The following is a 19772-nucleotide window of genomic DNA, read 5'->3' as shown; positions in this document are numbered from 1 at the left end:
GTATGAATGGACAGCCAAGAATCAGTGTTTATTAGCTCTAGATGCAATCCTTTTATCCCATCTTGGTATATTTTATTTTATTTTCCCAAAACTTCTGTAGAAAATTAGCAGTCATTTTTATATGTCAACTATCTCTGTTCTTAGAGATAGTCCTTTTACACCAACAATGGCATTTCTGTTTGTAGATTCTCTTATGTTTCCTTCTTTTCATTACTTGGAGCATGTTTTTCAATCAGAAACTTGCCCTTGACTTTTGCTAATAACTTAAAATGAAAAATGTTCACCATAATTTTGAGGAATTTCAAATTCCTTAAGGCCACCTTTGCATGATTTCTTTTTCCTTTCCCATCCCCACATTTGTGTTTCTCTAGACATCAACTTTGCAGTTCTACCTCACACATAGGTGACTTTAAGTTTTCTGTGCCAAGACCAATTAATTGACAATATCCTTTGCAAAGCAACAACCTGTTCATGTGTTAAGGCTGAGGAGACTCTTGCAGTTTAAAACATGACCTGACAATAAGGCAAAATAGTTTAAGCTATAGTTTAAGTTCTAGCCTAGATGTGTCAGCAGGACTGTTAGGGGTATTTCACAATTTCAGAGGATGTACACATGACTTACAATATCCCTTTCCTTTTCAAAAAACATATACTTACAACTTTATTTCCTTTTCCTCCATTTGCTAGTGTAAACCTCTGTTAAGAGCACACATTGGAAATTTAAGAACTCTTTGGCCCTGGATATACTATTCTCGTCAAATGCTTAAATATGTTTCTAACTTCTTAGGTTGCCATTTCTAAGCTCCCACTCTCTCCTTTTATTAGCAGTATCTGGTATAGCCTCACAACCTTCTCACATCTCAGTGTTTCTTGTCTTTTTTTTTTTGGTCACACCATGAGGCATACAGTATCTTAATTCACCAACCAGGGATCAAACCCACGCCCCTCGCATGCAGTGGAAGTGTGGAGTCAACCTCTGGACCGCCAGGGAAGTCCCTCGGTATTTCTTTCTTTTTTTTTTCCAATTAATATAATGTGCTGACTTTCTGAATACATTTAAAAGGATAAATAGTCCTTTCAATGCAGAGGAAAAGAACAGACATTACTCTAGCACAGGGTCAAAGCCAAGGGAACTACACCTCGGTATTTCTTTTATTCACTAAACAGTTCTAAGAAAAATCCCTTCTTACTTATTGTTTTGGTGCCCCATATACCTGCCCATTCTTACTGTGAATTTTATCTCAACACTGCCTTTGATTCCTTCTGTCTTCTAGAAATCCAGAATATCTACAGACAGTACCATGTTTTATACTTATCCCCTCTCTTCTTTCATCTCTCTGCTTCTCTCTCTGAAAACCAAGCCTGTCTGCTCTTTCAACACCGTTTTCTCTCACCTTCCTCTGTTACTACTCTTGTATTTTCTCTTACACCTTCTTTATACCAACATCTTTCGTTATTATTTCTCCTTTACTGTGTGTGCTGTGCTTAGTCACTCAGTTGTGTCCAACTCTTTGCAACCCCATGGACTGTAGCCTGCCAGGCTCCTCTGTCCATAGGGATTCTTGAGGCAAGAATACTGGAGGGGGGTGCCATGCCCTCCTCCAGGGGACCTTCCTAACCCAGGAGTCAAACCGGGGTCTCCTGCATTACAGGCGGATTCTTTACAATTTTATTATCCTTAATAATTCAGAGGTAATACTCCTGATACTAATTTTCCACCTATATAGAATGGTGGTAGGAATCTGTACAAAATAAGTAGCACTTTATAATTATACCAAGAGGGTTTTCTATAACTTGTGTGGCCATCTGTCTCAATGAACCACCAGAAAGCTTGCGGAGCAAACACAAGGATTTCTAAAGGTGCAATTTAGCAGACAGAAGAAAAAATGCAATTAGGAAATAAAATCATTCTTCAAGTTTCTTCCCTTCAAGGTAAACTGAGTAATTCTGCCAAGTTACCCCAAAACAACATGTCCGATGCCCAGGTCTCTCTTACTACCTGCTCCACACTGTGCTAACATGGTATTCACTAGACCCCAAAGGAACAGCAGTTCTGTCTGCTTACCTAGTTCCCATGTCTGACCAAAGACCACAACTCTTGCCTATTTCCTCATACTTCTTGAGAAAAGATCTGCTGGGAATCCTAGTCTCAGAGATCTTGAGTTCACAGGCTACTTTCTTTTCACTCTACTCAGCCTTACACTTGGAATCCATCTTCCATGTATTACTTTAACCAATTTGAGACATTTAGTCCTCCAAAGTAGTTTCTTATTTCAGTATTCAATAACTTTTAAGCAGTATTTTGAATCATTGATGCAACCTTTTAACATATTAAGTGCAACACACTTAAGAACTTAAGAACTGAAAGCTGGCATGCCAAAACCTTACACAATAAAGGTTTTTCTTCCTTAACCTTTCAAACTTTTTATTGTAATCTAGCATACAAACAGAGAAGTGTACAAATCTTATGTGTACCACTGAATGAATTTTTAAAATTAATCACACCTGTATAACCATCACCCAAGTGAAGAAATAGAACAACTCTTGGAAAAACACTCATTGAGGCCCCTAGCAGTTGTTGCTCCATTCATTCACTCCTTAGGTAATCATTAACCTGACTTCTAGACTAGTTTAGTCTGTTTTAGATTTTAGATAAGTGGAATTACAGTATGTATTCTTTTATGTCTGACTTCTTCTGTTATATTTGTGAGATTTAGCCATGTGTGAATAGCAATATTTTGTTCATATTCATTGTTGTATAGGTTTTCTTTTAATTATTTTTAGATCAGTAATTGCAGTCTTATTTATGGAGTTAACAGACTTGAACTTACATTAGATTAAAATCACTGCTCACTTTCTGATTTTAAAAGAACATTGGCAGATTGTTTTCAATCATGCATTTAACTAGGTAATTTAACTGTACTTGCTTATCTCCCTTTATATCCTCAGTTAAAGGGTATAATATTTTAAATCATTTTTGTAACAAAGAAGGAGATTAACAGATTAAGAGACACTAGATGTGTGGTTCAAAGCTTTAACTCTTCAGGTCAGGGTTCATTCCAGAGTTGACGGTTCTCTCCTGATTATATGGTATTGTGCTGGGTGAAAGAACTGATATACATTGAGTGTATGTCTCCATCTTTTCCTACCCATTTCCATGTGGATATTTCCTCATTTGTCCAACATGTAGAAGTCACTCAGCTACTTTCTGGATTTCTCTCAGAAGGAATTGCTCTGTGTGTGTGTCTGTGGGAGGAGGGATGTTTAGGAGACTCCTATGTCACCATCTTGGTCTCCCCTAAATTTGTATATTTTTTAAGCATTGTTTAATTCACAAAAAAAGCAGGTTTTTTTGTTTGTTTCTATAGAGGTGACATGCTGATTCTAAAATATATATAGAATTGCAAATGCCAAAAGAGGAGAGTGAAAAAGTTGGCCTAAAGCTCAACATTCAGAAAACTAAGATCATGGCATCTGGTCCCATCACTTCATGGGAAATAGATGGGAAAACAGTGGAAACAGTGGCAGACTTTATTTTTTTGGGCTCCAAAATCACTGCAGATGGTGATTGCAGCCATTAAATTAAAAGACACTTACTCCTTGGAAGGAAAGTTATGGCCAACCTAGATAGCATATTAAAAAGCAGAGACATTACTTTGCCAACAAAGATCTGTCTAGTCAAGACTATGGTTTTTCCAGTGGTCATGTATGGATGTGAGAGTTGGACTGTGAAGAAAGCTGAGTGTCGAAAAATTAATGCTTTTGAGCTGTGGTGTTGGAGAAGACTCTTGAGAGTCCCTTGGACTGCAAGGAGATCCAACCTGTCCATCCTAAAGGAGATCAGTCCTGGGTGTTCATTGGAAGGACTGATGCTGAAGCTGAAACTCCAGTACTTTGGCCACCTCATGTGAAGAGTTGACTCATTGGAAAAGACCCCGATGTTGGGTGGGATTGGGGGCAGGAAGAGAAGGGGACGACAGAGGATGAGATGGTTGGATGGCATCACCGACTTGATGGACATGAGTTGAGTAAACTCCGGGAGTTGGTGATGGACAGGGGGGCCTGGCGTGCTGCAAATCATGGGGTCGCAAAGAGTTGGACACAACTGAGCGACTGAACTGAAGTGAATATTTTTTAAAAGAAGAACAAAGATGAAGAAATTACACTATCTGATTTTAAGTTTTACTTTAGATATACAGTATGTGAGGCAATGTAAGGATAGACATAGATCAATGGAACACATTAGAGTATCCATAAATAGACCCATGCACGTTAGTCAATTGACTTTTGATAAGGAGTCAAGATAATTCAGTGGAGAAAGAACAGTCTTATTAAATTAATAGTGCTAGAACAAATAGATATGTTGACTATAGATATCAACACTTACATCATATGCAAAAATATACTCAAAATTTATCATAGGCATAAATATAAAAGTTAAAACTATAAAAATTCTGGAAAAAAATAGAGCAAAACACAGCAATCAGAGAAGAAAAGGAAATAAAGGGAATCCAGATTGGAAAAGAAGAAGTAAAGCTCTCACTGTTTGCAGATGGCATGATACTATACATAGAAAACCCTGAAGATAGTATCAGAAAATTACTAGAGCTAATCAGTGAATTTAGAAAAGTTGCACAATACAAAATTGATACACAGAAATCACTTGCATTTCTACATAAGAACAATGAAAAATCAGAATGAGAAATTAAGGAATCAATCCCATTCACCACTGCAGCAAAAAGAATTAAATATCTAGGATTAAACTTACCTAAGGAGACAAAAGAACTGTACACAGAAAATTATAAGACACTAATGAAAGAAATCAAAGATGACTTAAATAGATGGAGAGATATCCCATGCTCCTGGGAAGGAAGAATCAATATTGTGAAAATGACTATACTACCAAATGCAATCTATAAATTCAATGCAATCTCTATCAAATTACCAATGGCATTTTTCACAGAACTAGAACAAAAAATTCCACAATTCATATGGAAAAACAAAAGACCCCGAATAGCCAAAGCAGGCTTGAGAAAGAAGAATGAGGCTGGAAGAATCAACCTTCCTGACTTCAGATTAAACCACAAAGCTACAGTCATCAAGACAGTATGGTCCTGACACAAAAACAGAAATATAGGCCAATGGAACAAGATAGAAAGCCCAGAAATAAACCCATGCACCTTATTTTAGACAAAGGAGGCAAGGATATACAATGGGGCAAAGACAGCCTATTCAATAAATGGTGCTGGGAAAACTGGATAGCTACATGTAAAAGAATGAAATTAGAACACTTCCTAACACCATACAAAAAGATAAACTCAAAATGGATTAAAGACCTAAATGTAAGACTAGAAACTATAAAACTCTTAGAAGAAAACATAGGCAGAACACTCGATGACATAAATCATCTTTGACCCACCTCCTAGAGTAATGGAAATAAAAACAAAAGTAGACAAGTGGGACCTGGTTAAACTGAAAAGCTTTTGCACAGAAAAGGAAACTATAAGCAAGGTGAAAAGACAGTTCTCAGAGTGGGAGAAAATAACAGGAAATGAAACGACTGACAAAGGACTGCTGCCGCTGCTGCTAAGTCACTTCAGTCATGTCTGACTCTGGGCGAACCCATAGATGGCAGCCCACCAGGCTCTGCCGTCCCTGGAATTCTCCAGGCAAGAACACTGGAGTGGGTTGCCATTTCCTTCTCCAATGCATGAAAGTGAAAAGTGAAAGTGAAATCACTCAGTCATGTCCGACTCTTTGCGACTCCATGGACTGCAGCCTACCAGGCTCCTCCATCCAAGGGATTTTCCAGGCAAGAGTTCTGGAGTGGGTTGCCATTGCCTTCTCCAGACAAAGGACTAATTTCCAAAATATACAAGTAGCTCATACAACTCAATACCAGAAAAACAAACAACCCAATCAAAAAATGGGAAAAAGACCTAAACAGACATTTCTTCAAAGAAGACACACAGATGGCTAAAAAACACATGAAAAGATGCTCAAAACTGCTCGTTATTAGAGAAATGCAAATCAAAACTAAAATGAGACATCACCTCACACTGGTCAGAATGGCCATCACCAAAAAGTCTATGAACAATAAATGCTGGAGAGGGTGTGGAGAAAAGGGAATGCTCTCGCACTGTTGGTGGGAGTGTAAATTGATACAGCTATTGTGGAAGATGGTATGGAGATTCCCTAAAAACCTAGGGATAAAATCACCATATGATCCAGCAATCCCACTCCTAGGAATATACCCTGGGGAAAGTGAAAGTGAAAAAGACACATGTATCCCATTGTTCACTGCAGCACTATTTACAATAGCTAGAACATGGAAGCAACCTAGATGTCCATCGACAGATGAATGGATAAAGAAGTTGTGGTACATATACACAATGGATTATTACTCAGCCATAAAAAGGAATGTATTTGCGTCAGTTCTGATGAGGTGGATGAATCTAGAACCTATTATACAGAGGGAAGTGAGTCAGAAAGAGAAAGATAAATATCATATTCTAATACCTATATAGGGAATCTAGAAGAATGGTACTGAAGAACTTATTTACAGGGCAGCAAAGGAGAAACAGATGTAGAGAATAGACTTATGGACATGGGGAGAGGGGAGAAGAGGGTGAGATGTATGGAAAGAGTAACATGGAAACTTACATAACCATATGTAAAATAGATAGCCAACGGGAATTTTCTGTATGTCTCAGGAAACTCAAACAGGGGCTCTGTATCAGCCTAGAGGGGTGGGATGGGGAGGGAGATGGGAGGGAAGTTCAAAAGGGAGGGGATATATGTATACCTATGGCTGATTCATGTTGAAGTTTGACAGAAAACAAAATTTTGTGAAGTAATTATCTTTTAATAAAAAAATAAATTAAAAATAAAAAATAGAGCAAAACATACTGTAACATTATGGTAGGCAAAGATTCTGTACACTGAGCAAAGGACTATAAAAATAACCAGATGTATTAGAAGAAGCAAATATAATTTTGAAAAATTAAAAATACAATTATTGAAAATTAACAACCACAGTGGATAAATTATAGCAAATTGTTGTTGTTCAGTCACTCAGTTGTGTCTGACTCTTTGTGACCCCATGGACTGCAGCACGCCAGGCTTCCTTGTCCTTCACCATCTCCCGGAGCTTGCTCAAACTCATGTCCATTGAGTCAGTGATGCCATCCAATTAGACACAGATAAAAAAGAATTGATGAGTTGGAAGACAGGCTGAAAGTGGTAGAGAAAGACAAAGGATTGGAGAAGGAAAAATGAAATGAGGAAAGAAAATCCTCAATGAAACCAAAAGAAGTCAAGAAAGGAGGGAAAAAAGAAGCAGAGTATGGAATAAGATGGCAGAAGTAAATCCAAATATGTTAATAATAAATGAAAATGTATTAAACTCAACAATTAAGTTAGTGTTTATTTAGTTGGATTTTAAAAAGACACACCTAAAACCAAAGGACACAGAAAAGCTAAAGGTAAAAGACAGGAAAAGACATGTAAGGTAAATACTAATTATAAGCAAGCTGGAATGGTTCTAGCAACATCAGACAAAATTGTCATTAAGACAAAACAATTATTCAGAATAAAGAGAATTATTCAGAATAGATAATTATTCAGAATATAATTATTCTGAATAAACAATTATTCAGAATAAAGAGAATCTCAACATAAAGATAAAATGTTTATCTTATCACTTGGAGGATATAAACATTACAAATTTGAATGCATCTAATAAAATAGCTTCAAATATATATAAAGCAAAACTGGAAAGAATTAACAAAGATAAAGTGACAGTTCTAGTATTATAATAGGAGATTTCAATATATTTCACAGTAATAACACATTACTGAAAAAATAATATACTTTAACTACACAGTTAAATTAGATGTAATAAGAATATACAGAACTCTACACTTAACAACTAAAGAATACATTCTTTGCAAGCACATTTGGAATATTTACAAAAATCAACTATAGGTAGACTATAAGCATGTCTCAAAATTTAGTAGCAGTGAGACTGTGTTCTCTGAAATTATTATTAACAAACATTTATATCATGCTATTATGTACCAGCACTGTTCTAAGCATTTTGGAATTATGACCTTATTTAATCCTTATAACAATGCAATAAGAGCTATTGCTATTATCCATTTTATAGATGAAGAAACTGAGGAAAAGAGGTAAAGTAACTTAACTTACACCCATGGGACTTCCCTAGTGGTCCAGTGGCTAAGACTCCATGCCCCACTCACAGCGGGCTGGAGTTCGATCCCTGGTCAGGGAACTAGAACCCACATGTCTCAACTAAGAGTTCACATGCCATAACGAAGACCCAGCACAGTCAAATAAATAAATAAACTGTATATTCAGGGAGTTCCCTGCTAGCCTAGTGATTAGAATTTCAGGCTTTCACTACTGTAGACCATGAGGAGTGGCAAAAACAACCAAACAATCCAGCAATTGCACTTCTGGGTATTTATCCCAGAAAACTTATGTTCACACAAAAACCAGAACACAAATATTTCTAGCAGCTTTATGCATAATAGATAAAAACTGTAAACAACTCTGTGAAGAAAAATATATTTGATCTCTGTTCCCAGTTCCTGAGATAGAGATCCTAACACTGTAATTTCCTGAGCGATAGTTGTGTTAGGAACATCTTTTGTTCAATATTTGGTCTTTGAGCTGGGTTCCTGACACAGACTCCTAAATCCCTCGGAATTTCCCAGATGATATTCTCATGAGGTGACTTTTGGTAGATTCCTAGATAGCTTCAGAATAGGGACAGGTCATTAGAAAGAGCAAGCCATAGAAGCTTGGAACTTCCTGCTCCAATCCCCATGCTTTGCCAAGAGGAGAGGAGCTGCAGAATGAGTTAATAATCAGTCACGCCTATGTAATGAAGCTTCTGTAAGAAATTCCTTAACTATGGAGTTCGAAGAGTTTCTGGATTGACAAACCCATGTGCCAGGAGGGTGGCACATCCCAATTCCTTAGAGACAGAAGCTCCTGCACTCAGCACCCTTCCAAACCTTGCCCTGTATATCTTTTCATCTGGTCATTTATCTGTATCCTTTATTATATAAAAGTTAAAAAGTTAGTCACTCAGTCACGTCCAATTCTTTGCTACCCCATGGACTGTAGCTCTCCAGGCTCCTCTGTCCATGGAATTCTCCAAGAAATAATACTGGAGTGGGTGGGTGGTCATTCCCTTCTCCAGGGGATCTTCCCAACCCAAGGATCGAATCTGGGTCTCCTGCATTGCAGGCAAACTCTTCACTGTCTGAGCCACCAAGGAAGCCCTTTGTAATATACTTCATAATAAATCAGTGAACACAAGTGTTTCCATGAGTTCTGCGAGCCATTACTGCAAACCATCAAACCTGAGGATAGAGTTATGGGAACCCTCAACTTATAGTCAGTTGTTCAGAAGTGTGGGAGACCCAGGCTTGTAATTGGCATCTGAAGTAGGGGGCAGTCTTGTGGGAATGAGACTTTTACTTGTGGGGTCTGCACTAACTGTGGATAATGAATGTCAGAATGGCTCAGTATGAGGGGGAAAGAAAAAAAACACATATTTGGTGTCCGAAGTAAGTGTTTTCCCTTAAAACTCAGAAGTCCTTCACCAGGTAAAAAAACAAAGTGTGTGACATCCATACTGCGGACAACTGCTCAGCAGTGAAAAGGGGGTAGTACTGATACAGGCAACTACCTGGATGAATCTCCAAAGAATTTTGTTGAGTGAGAAAAGTCAGTCCCAAAAGGTTACATCTGCATGATTTGGTCTATATAACATTCTTGAAATGACAAAATTATAGAAATGGAGAACAAATGAGTGGTTCTCATAGGTTGTAGAGTAATGGGGAGGGAGGTGTTTATAGCTATGAAAGGGTGACATGAAAGATCCTGGAGTTAATGTTCTGTATCTTGAGTGTATCAATAGTAATAGCAATATCTTGATTGTGGTAACTCAATATAGCCCACCCCAAAGTTTTCAATAAAGTGAGTATGAATCAGAACCACTTGGGGCACTTTCAGACACACACACAAACCTCCAAATGATTTTTCAACTCACAAACTTTACCTGATGATAACAGGGCTGTAGGCCTTTAGAGACATTAAAAAAGAAAGATAAGTGGGAGAGTTCTATTTTAGGAGAATGGCAAAATAAAGGATTAGGCTAGGGAGAACTAGATAGAGGAAATCTTATGAAAAAGCTATTCCAATAGTACAAACAAGGGATGATGCAAACCTGTATTATGGTGCTAGCTGCAGGGACAGAGTTCTGATAGGTTTATGTCACAAAAAAAGGAGCTTAACCTCTCAAACAAGCTTCTTAACTCAGTATTGACAGTAATCCCTAAGGTCCTTAGCTGGATAAAGGATATATTTCTAGGTCTGCAACAAAATAATTACATGTTCCTGCCTTGTGAAATCAGCAAGTGGCCCTACCACAAGAGAGCACACTCATTCCTTCCTGATGGTCCATACACTTTCTCTGAGGCACAGCTTGTTCCAGAAGGACTTGATGATACCTTTATTAATGACTTCATCTGCCCCATCTCCCAAGTTCCCCAGTTTTCCTGAAAGATTCTTGTAACTCAAATTTGAGACCACTTATCCAGACAAAGCAGCTAAACAAGTACTTCTCCCCTAGTCTTGGCCCAATTTTCTCTCTGCCCGGAGTTCAAAAGGCATTCTTAAACAGGGGGAAAGCAGGACACTCTACTGTGACCTCTCTAGCCACACCCTCTCACTAGGGAGTGGTCAGCTGTCAGGAGCAGCATTCAAAACCAGGAGTCAAGGTGTGGTCTAGGATCTTTTAAGTTCCAGGGTTTGGGGTTCCTAGTGAGTCCCCAGAGAAGAATCCAGAAGAGGAGGATGGAAGGGTGGTGGTCCACTACAGGGGGATTCCTCCTCTGCCTCAGTGCCAGCCTTCTGCTTCAAGGTAAGATGAGACAAGAGCAGGGAAAGAGGGGAATACTGTTCTGGGACAATTCCAGAAACCCTCTCATTCCCCAGAACTAGAAAGCACCCAAAGGAGTTGGGTTAAACATTTCTTTTCTCTGTAGTGTCTATGTTTTGGTTTCCTTTGGGAAACAGACGAAAAACCCATTTCACTAATCAGAACACACAGCTCCCGTTTCATTTGCCTGCATAGGCATCTACTAAATCATCTGTTTTTCCATTTTACCGCCTCTCTGATTCCACTGCTTTATATTAATAATGTTCAACTTGTCCTTTCTACCAGATTAGTAACTATGAACAGGGTAGTTTGGGTCCTTCTGACAATAACATAACTCCTTTCCCACCTCGCTTTGGCAGATGTGGTAGGTGATGTGGAGGGAAAGGACAGTGTTTGCTTCCCCCCAGATATGTTTCTCCTTAGTTTGGAGATGTCCCTCATAAGATAATTGGAATGGGGAGATATAAAAAAGACATGGGAAAGAAAAGGCTGGGCTCAGTTACAGGAATAACCACAGTCACCTGGGGTTGGGGTGTAGGGGAGGTGGGCAGAAGGACTTTAACATTTCATCGTATAGCTCCACCAGTCACATGGTGGATGATTAATGAGATCTTATCAAGATGGTGACGATGAAAATGCCTCCCATAGATCTTGGAGGAAATCACTGAGTTTGAGAAGATCACAGAGCACAGAACATTGTAGGTAGTCAATAAATTCACATTGAATGCCACATTCCTTAAGTTCCCACATGTTTGACATCACACAAACATTTAGGATGTTTGTCTCTAAATTTTTCCTTTCAGGAAATGAGAAAACATGAAAGTGGGAAGGGAACATTGAGAAACAAAATCTTAGAGGAATTTTGTTCAGTATGTACAAGGAAGAATCATAATAGAGCTAGAGAGAAGAAAAGTATGGTCAGACAAAGGCCAAAACTTTAGGGTCACCACTATGGAAGGACTAGGCCTCCCTAGAGAGGCAGTTTGCATACAGATTTGGGTAGGCTTTATATGGGACCAAAAGCACAGGAAGAAAGGGCTGTGCCTGACTCAGCTCACCACATCAACTTCCACCATTTGCCTACCACACCAGCCCATCCTCCTCAACCCTGGCAGGAAGAACTTGGCCTTTGGGAATCTTCCCCAAAAAGGGGGGGTGGGGGGCATGGTTCACATGACCACCCCATGTCCACATTTTCTTTCTCTGCAGAGAGGTTCTCAGGTCCCAGCCCTGGCACTCCTCTCACTTAGGAAAACACAAAGGCCCTATTCCCATCTCACAGGGTCTCTATTCTCTACAGGAAGGGCAAACACTTTCACCATCAATTGCTCAGGCTTTGACCAGCATGGGGTAGACCCCACTGTCTTCCAGTCTGTATTTAACAAGAAGGACTTCCGTCCAGTCATCAATTTTAGCATCCCTACTCATATCAACATTTCTTTCACCCTGTCTGCCATCCTGGAAGTGGTGAGTTTTGACTGCTATATTTTTCTATAGGTTGCTAATAGAAAACAAAAACTCTTTACCTTATCAGTCCAACATTATAGCTGTCCAGTGGTGAGCAATGAACCTGAATGGCTTTTGTACAAATTAGATGTTCATTCTATGGGGTGGAGAGACATGACAGGGAATGCTGCAGTGACATTTTTGCAGGGAACATTTGTCCTTAAATCCTGCCCTTATAGAAATATTCCACTTAAAAAAAAAAAAAAACCACACGTATTCCCAACGGGCTCCCAAGCTGTTTTCTCTCCTTACAGTTTCTGTGCAACCTGAATTTTTCTGAACTATCTTTCAAGACTTGTAATTGAAAAACTGAACTATCACATGGGACCACTTAGGAAACAACGGGAAGAGGTAGACTAGGACCTGATTTCATGGCACTAATGATCTTGAACGGAGATTTTTTTTTTTTTTAATCAGGATGCACAACTTCAGCTGCTGACATCATTTCTGTGGTTAAAGTTGGTATGTAAGCCCAGCTTTTTTCTCACTTTCTCCTTGCCTGATTTTTCTGGCTTTGTTTGCAAAAATCACATTTGTTGAAATTGACAGTGTCCAAGGAAATACAACCAGAATGGGGCCAGTGCTGGTGACAAATAGCTTTCTGGGCTGCCAATCAACTTTGAGATTCAGATGGAAAAAGCAGGAAGAAAAAGGGCAGCATAGTTGGAAACCCCTAAATAAGCGTCAAGGCTCAAATGTATTCAGCACCCCAGCTTAAGATTTCCCTTGAGCAGGAAGCAAAAAGCCAATAAGACTTTGTAAACTAGAGAAGAGGGACATTATCACCAGAGAGAGAAGGGGAATCAGAGTTTAAAAGGAAATGTGGCTAAAAAAAAAATAAAAAAGCAACATGTATAACAATGTGCACAGTATGAATCCAGGTAAATAAAAATGAATGCTGGAATATGTATTTTTTCTAGAATGATGTAAAAAAAACTGTTAATAATGGGACTGAGTTGGGGAGATGAACTGAATCGGAGAGAATTAAGGAGGGAAAAAGTTTTTTTTTATATTATATCTTTCTGGAGTTGTTGAAGTTTTATCATATGCCCATAGTACATATATTTAGGAAAAATAGAGACATATGTATGTATATTTTAAGGGACTCGAGGGCATGAAATGCTGATATAAACTAGCTTCAGGTCTGAGCCATAAACGTCTCTCTGCGCCCTGTGTCCTAGATATGGAATCACCCATTTATCAGCTGGGACCCAGAAGAATGTGGTGATATCAAAAAACTCGCCATAACAGCTGAGAACCTGTGGCTCCCAGACATTTTCATTGTAGAATCGTGAGTATCAGGGCTGGGAAAAGCTGGGGGAAGACTCTTCTGCAAGGAGCAGGCCAGGGCAGTGCAGGGCAAACCCATGCAGTGGGGTCACTGAAAACTTATTTCAGAGAGGAGCACAGTCACAGCTCATCAACTTCTCCCCAGAAGCATTGGGAAACCTTGCCTTGAGAGCCAAACTTAAACAGATGCCTGCCCCCACTTCTGCCATTTAGCATGGATGTGGATCAGACCCCAGACAGCCTCTCTGCATATGTGTCTAATGATGGTCGTGTTGTGTATAACAAACCGATGAGGGTAACCAGCATCTGTAACCTGGACATCTTCTACTTCCCATTTGACCAGCAGAACTGCACCCTCACCTTTAGCTCTTTTCTCTATACAGGTGAGTTGAAGTGAGTAACTGGGGTAAACTGAGATCAACCAGTGGGGCAACAAAAAAACACTCAGGGACCAAGTCATTTTTTTATGTACAAAAGGGGATAGTGGAGTATTTGCTAGTTGCGGGTGTGTGGATGGTGGGGAGAAGTTCAACTTTAGAAACTTCCTGAAAAAGCCCAAAATTGAAAGGAGGCAACTGGGCAGCAAGGAAGTCACATTACAAGACTAGCTGAAAAGGTAACTAAAATAGTTATCGAATCATTTCTGCAATCCCAATATAAAGTGGGTGCTGAGCAGATGTGAACTGAGTGTTTGTCTCCCCTGCAGAGGAAAGCATGTTGCTGGGCATGGACAAGGAAGTGTGGGAGATAATGGATGACTCACGTGACCTTGTCCGCACACAAGGAGAGTGGGAGCTCCTGGGCATCAACAAGGCCACCCCGAAGATGTCTGTGGGCACCAGTCTTTTTGACCAGATCATGTTTTATGTAAGGCCAGAGATTATTCCAGCCTAACTCTCCATCCCCCATATCTTCCTCATCAGACCCTTCTAAGTCTCAGAGCCTTTCACCACTTGCCCTAAGACCAAAAAGTCCCTGGGCACCATAACCCTCATAGCCTTCCCCAAAGCAACCCCCATCTCTGAACCTATCAGTCCTGGCCTAGGTTTTCTTCAGTGGGTATGGGGGAGTCCTATTTGTCACATGAAAGCTGCTCCTCCCAAAGAGCTACTGTTGGAGTGAGGACATCAAGAAGGAAGGGGCAGGACTTCCCTGGTGATCCAGTGGTTGGAACCCTGCACTTCCAATGCAGGGGGTGTGGGTTCAATCTCTGGTCATGGAACTAAGATCCAATAGGCTGCATGGTGCAGACCAAAAAAAAGAAAGAAAGAAAGAAAAGAAGGGACTGGACTCATCCCTTGATTTCACTTCAGTTCTAACTTCACCTGGTTCTCTGCTCTCCCCACCCCACCAGGTGGCCATCAGGCGCAGGCCCACCCTCTACGTCATAAATCTCCTGGTGCCCAGTAGCTTTCTAGTCGCCATCGACGCCCTCAGCTTCTACCTGCCGGCAGAAAGCGAGAACCGTGCCCCATTCAAGATGACACTCCTGTTGGGCTACAACGTCTTCCTGCTCAATATCAGTAACTTACTTCCTGCCACTGGCACCTCCCTCATTAGTATGTCCCCTACCTCACAGTTGGGAAATGAAAAATGAAAAAAAAAAAAAAAACATAGGCAGAGTGAACTGGCTAGATTTGCTGAGGCAGCTAAGGTGCAGTCATTTTAGAAAAGGCTTGAGGTGTGAGACAGAAGAAAGGGGGGCTTGGTGGTCCCTCTGGACCTGACTCACCAAGTGTGCTCCTTCCTGCCACCTAGGTGTCTACTTTGCCCTGTGTCTGTCCCTGATGGTGCTCAGCTTGCTGGAGACCATCTTTATCACCTATCTGCTGCACCTGGCCACCATCCAGCCCCCATCCATGCCTCGCTGGCTCCACTCCCTGCTTCTACATCACACCAGTCCAACGACACATCGCCCTACTGTGCCCCAGAAGGAAATCACAGGCCTGGGCCTCATATCCACCCACCTGTCTGGTAAGAGATGTCTGCACTGCTCGCCCTGTCTACACTGGACCCAACTTCCCAGTCTCCCATTTCTCTAATCCTGTCTCCTTCCCAATTCATGGCTGTATCTCTGTCCTCCCCATAGGACTGAAGGAGCCAGGAAAACTGGGAGGGAAGGAGTTGGGACCCAAAGAGGCAGAACTGAATGGGGGCTCAGGATTGACAAGGGCCCAGCTCGTTGACCTGTGGGTGCAATTTGGCCACATGATGGACAACCTGCTCTTCCGCATCTACCTGCTCTTCTTGGCCATCTCTGTCACCACGGTCCTTGTCCTCTGGAACACCTAGGATTAGAGTTCTAATGGTGCAAGAACACCCAGTGTTCAGGTTTCCCGGCTTCCACTAACCATCCCTGTTCCTCTGCTCCAGTCCACATACAACAGTCCCCAAAATGTGCCCATGATCCTTGCTCCAACCCTCCCTGGGTTTAAACAGAACCACTGTCGATGCTCTCAGAAGTGGCATTACATTTCCAAAGCACAATTCAGAATATACATGTTTATGCTAGAAATATAATTTTTATTGGAAAAGAAAGGCTTTATAGTAAAGACTACAAATATTTACCAAAAAGTAATTCATGTTGCTGGAGTAGAGGACAGGGATTAAACCTCTTTTTAAAAATAGGCTAAAATACTTACTTATTAGCTTAACAAATATTTGCTGAGCATCTACTACCTGCTAGGCACTACTCTGAATTCTGAAGATACAGCAGTGAACCAGGCTGGCAAAAATCTCTATCCACAAGGAGCTTATACTGTGGGCGGATGGAGACCAACAGCAAAGAAGCGTAGTGAAACACAGAGTATGTGCTGAGTGCCAAGGAGAAAAAGCAAATCAGGGGAAGCAGAATGGGCAATGCAGGGAGGGAGCTGCAAGTTTAGGAGGGTGGTCAAGGAAGACCTCAGATAACTTCCTGCCAGCCTGGCTTCTGTGCGTTGTTCCATGATAATGCTAGTGGGAGACCAGCCTTTTCCAAGACTGGCTGTAATCCAGTCTTTTCTGAGAGGTTCAGAGGTTATATAACTTGCTCAAGGTCATACAGCTCTTGCTATTTTTAGTTCTTTTTTCAGGGATAGGTCTGCGCTTAATGAATGTTTACTGAGTCCAGGTGAGGGGATAAACAAATGTCTTTGGGTAACTCTGTTGGAAGAACTGACTCATTGGAAAACAACCTGATGCTGGGAAAGATTGAAGGCGGGAGGAGAAGGGGATGACAGAGGATGAGATGGTTGGATGGCATCACCGAGTCGATGCACATGAGTTTGAGTGAGCTCTAGGAGTTGGCGATAGACAGGGAAGTCTGGAGTGCTGCAGCTCATGGTGTCACAAAGAGTCGGCTACGACTGAGTGACTGAACTGAACTGAACCCTGTTGGAGATTTGAAGAATGAAGCACAAAAAGCTTGTGGCATAGCTGGAGAAATAAAATACATGTGTAAATAACTTCAGTGAAATGTAGAACATGTTTTTAAAGTTTTGTTGAGCATCATTAAAGAAAAACTGCAGGAATTCCCTGGTGGTCCAGTGGTTAGGACTCAGTGCTCTCACTGCTGTGGCCCTGGTTGGGGAATAAGACCCACCGCATGTGCAAAGCAGCCAACAGGAGATAGAGAGAGAGGAAAAAACTGCTATAGAGTTCAGAGGAGAAACGACTCTTCTAGCTGGAGCAATGGTTCTCAATCCTGGCTGCATGTCAGAATCATCTGAGGAAATTTTCAAATAATCCTACAACCCAGCCTTCACCCTAGACCAATTAAATCAGAAGCTTTGGCATGAGCTCTGGTATGTTTGAAAACTTCCCAGGAGATTCTAATGTGCAGCTAGAGCTAAAACTATTGGGCTAGACATTAGGAAAGCTTTGTGTGGAGAAAGCAATGAATAGAATACGAGAACAGATGGAGGGACAAGAGGCCTGACAGGACTGCCTGGTCACAATACACCTCTGGGGTTACATTTAGGTAAAATCGTAACAAATGATAAGGGGAATTCCTTGGCAGTCCAGTGGTTAGAGTACTGTGCTTCCACTGCAGGGGGCACAGGTTTGATCCCTGGTCGGGGAACTAAAATCCTACATGCTGTGTGTCATGGCCAAAAGAAGAAAAGTCAATGAGAAGATGGGTTCTTAACTTTGGAAAAGGATTGTGTCCCAAAATTTGGGCTTCCTAGGTAGCTCTAGTGGTAAAGAGTCCACCTGCCAATGCAGGAGACATAAGAGACATGGGTTCACTTCCTAGGTTGGGAAGATCCCTGGAATAGGAAATCCCACTCCAGTATTCTTGCCTGGAGAATCCCATGGACAGAGAAGCCTCGTGGGCTATGTTCTACAGGGTCAAAAACAGTCAAACACAACTGAAGTGACTTAGCAGCATAACAAGGGGGCCTCATGGGATCCAGAGGTTTGTGCAGCAGAAGTTAAATAGTGAGATCCATGCAAAATCCCAACATACTCATTTTGGTGGTACTCAGGCGGCTCTAGTGTCCAGAACAAACTCATAAAACCATCAGTCAGAAAAAGTCCCAGTAGAATGCAAATAGTGCAGACTTTGGCAAACAGTTTGGCGGCTCCTCAATGTGTTTAACACAGAATTACTACATTATCTAGAAATTCCATTCCTAGATATATACCCAGGAGAAATGAAAACATATGTCCACACAAAACTTGTACTCAAATGTTCACAGTGACATTATTCATAATAGCCAAAAAGTGGAAACAACCCAAGTGTCTATCAACTAAAGAATGGATAAATAAGAAGTTATATATCCATACAATGGAATATTACTTGGCCATAAAAAGAAATGAAGCATGTGATACAGGCTACAACATAGATGAAAACATGCTAAGTAAAAGGAAAACCAGTCACAAAAGACCAATTATCATACAATCCTATTTATATGAAACATCCAGAATATGCTAATCCATAGAGGCAGAAAGTAGATTAGTGGTTGCCTAGGACTTATAGTGGAAAGGGGTAGATGAAAGAAGAGTGGCTGCTAATGAGTCAGGATTCCTTTGGGGGATGATAAAAAAAAATGTTCTAAAATTAGATAGTGGTGATGATTGCATGACTCTACAAATAAACTAAAAACCATTGAATTGTGTGCTTCAAGTAGGTGAATTTAAAGGTATGTAAATTATATCTCAACAGAGGCATTAAACAACACCAAAAAATAAATAACCCCACAAAATTCTCTTTGCTCACCACTTCCAGCTTATTCTCTCATTCCACTGCTCCCCACTGTCATCTCCCAGACTCTCTGATTCCGAGATACATATATTCAACTTTCATCAATGTCTGCCCCTGGCCCTCCTTGACTTTTAGATGACTCACCAGGGGCTCACAGACCTCAGCTCCCTACCCATCTATCAGCTCTACATGCTTCTCATATGTTGACATCACTCACAGCTTCAGCTCACACACAGATTTCACCATTTCTAATTATATGAAATCCTCACAGCCAGACCAGTTAGTGCTCTTTGATAGGAGAAGGGGATTCAAACATTACACCTAAGACAAGTTTCGAGCCTTGGACTCTTTCCCATTGAGATGGAGGAGGTTGGGGGATGCAATGAAGAAGAGCAACCCTGCTTCAATTGCTGCAACTGAAGAAGAAAATACTGGGCTGGGGTACCTGATAATCCCCACTGGTTGACTGGCAGGTAGACCTCCAACACATGCAACATGCCATCAGGATTAAATGAGAGCTTCTGCCTCTATGGACCTTCCAGTCATCTGCTCCCCATAATAGCAATGTGAAATGAATGAATGAGTAAAGAACTCATCCATTACTCACCAATCTTTAGTTTACTTAGTGCTTCCTTATATTTTAGATAATTTTTAGGTGCTGGGGATATGGCAATGAATAAGACAGACAGGAGAAGACTCAAGAGACAGGACGACATTGATGATACGATACACTGATAACTATTCTAAAGAAAATAAGGTACAGGACAGAGGAATGACACACCAATAAACAGAGTGTTCAAGGAAAGTCTCTCT

General features: G+C 40.7%; 1 protein-coding gene and 1 non-coding gene across 2 annotated transcripts; one reads left to right on the top strand and one right to left on the bottom strand.

The window, feature by feature from the left end:
• Positions 1-1031: 1031 nt before the first annotated feature.
• Positions 1032-1167, bottom strand: LOC136173891 (small nucleolar RNA SNORA22). The gene has a single exon (XR_010664356.1). It is a non-coding gene; the product is annotated as a small nucleolar RNA SNORA22 (small nucleolar RNA).
• Positions 1168-10890: 9723 nt separating this feature from the next.
• On the top strand, positions 10891-16063 carry LOC136173366 (5-hydroxytryptamine receptor 3C-like). The gene is made up of 9 exons (XM_065942936.1): positions 10891-10957; positions 12276-12442; positions 12899-12943; positions 13663-13772; positions 13985-14154; positions 14478-14638; positions 15126-15330; positions 15530-15745; positions 15861-16063. Exons 1-9 carry the CDS (start codon positions 10891-10893, stop codon positions 16061-16063), a joined length of 1344 nt encoding a protein of 447 aa, XP_065799008.1.
• Positions 16064-19772: the final 3709 nt, after the last annotated feature.

The sequence above is a fragment of the Muntiacus reevesi genome, chromosome 8 (assembly GCF_963930625.1).
Source record: "Muntiacus reevesi chromosome 8, mMunRee1.1, whole genome shotgun sequence".
NCBI lineage: Eukaryota > Metazoa > Chordata > Mammalia > Artiodactyla > Cervidae > Muntiacus > Muntiacus reevesi.
Note: the sequence above shows the minus strand (reverse complement) of the source record. Positions and strands in the feature narration are given on the sequence as shown.

Coding starts and splice junctions, on each gene's coding strand:
- LOC136173366 (XM_065942936.1), top strand. CDS start 10,891: ATGGAAGGGTGGTGGTCCACTACAGGGGGATTCCTCCTCTGCCTCAGT. Junction 13,773..13,984: donor GACATTTTCATTGTAGAATC/GTGAGTATCAGG, acceptor TCTGCCATTTAG/CATGGATGTGGATCAGACCC. Junction 15,331..15,529: donor CACTGGCACCTCCCTCATTA/GTATGTCCCCTA, acceptor CCTGCCACCTAG/GTGTCTACTTTGCCCTGTGT.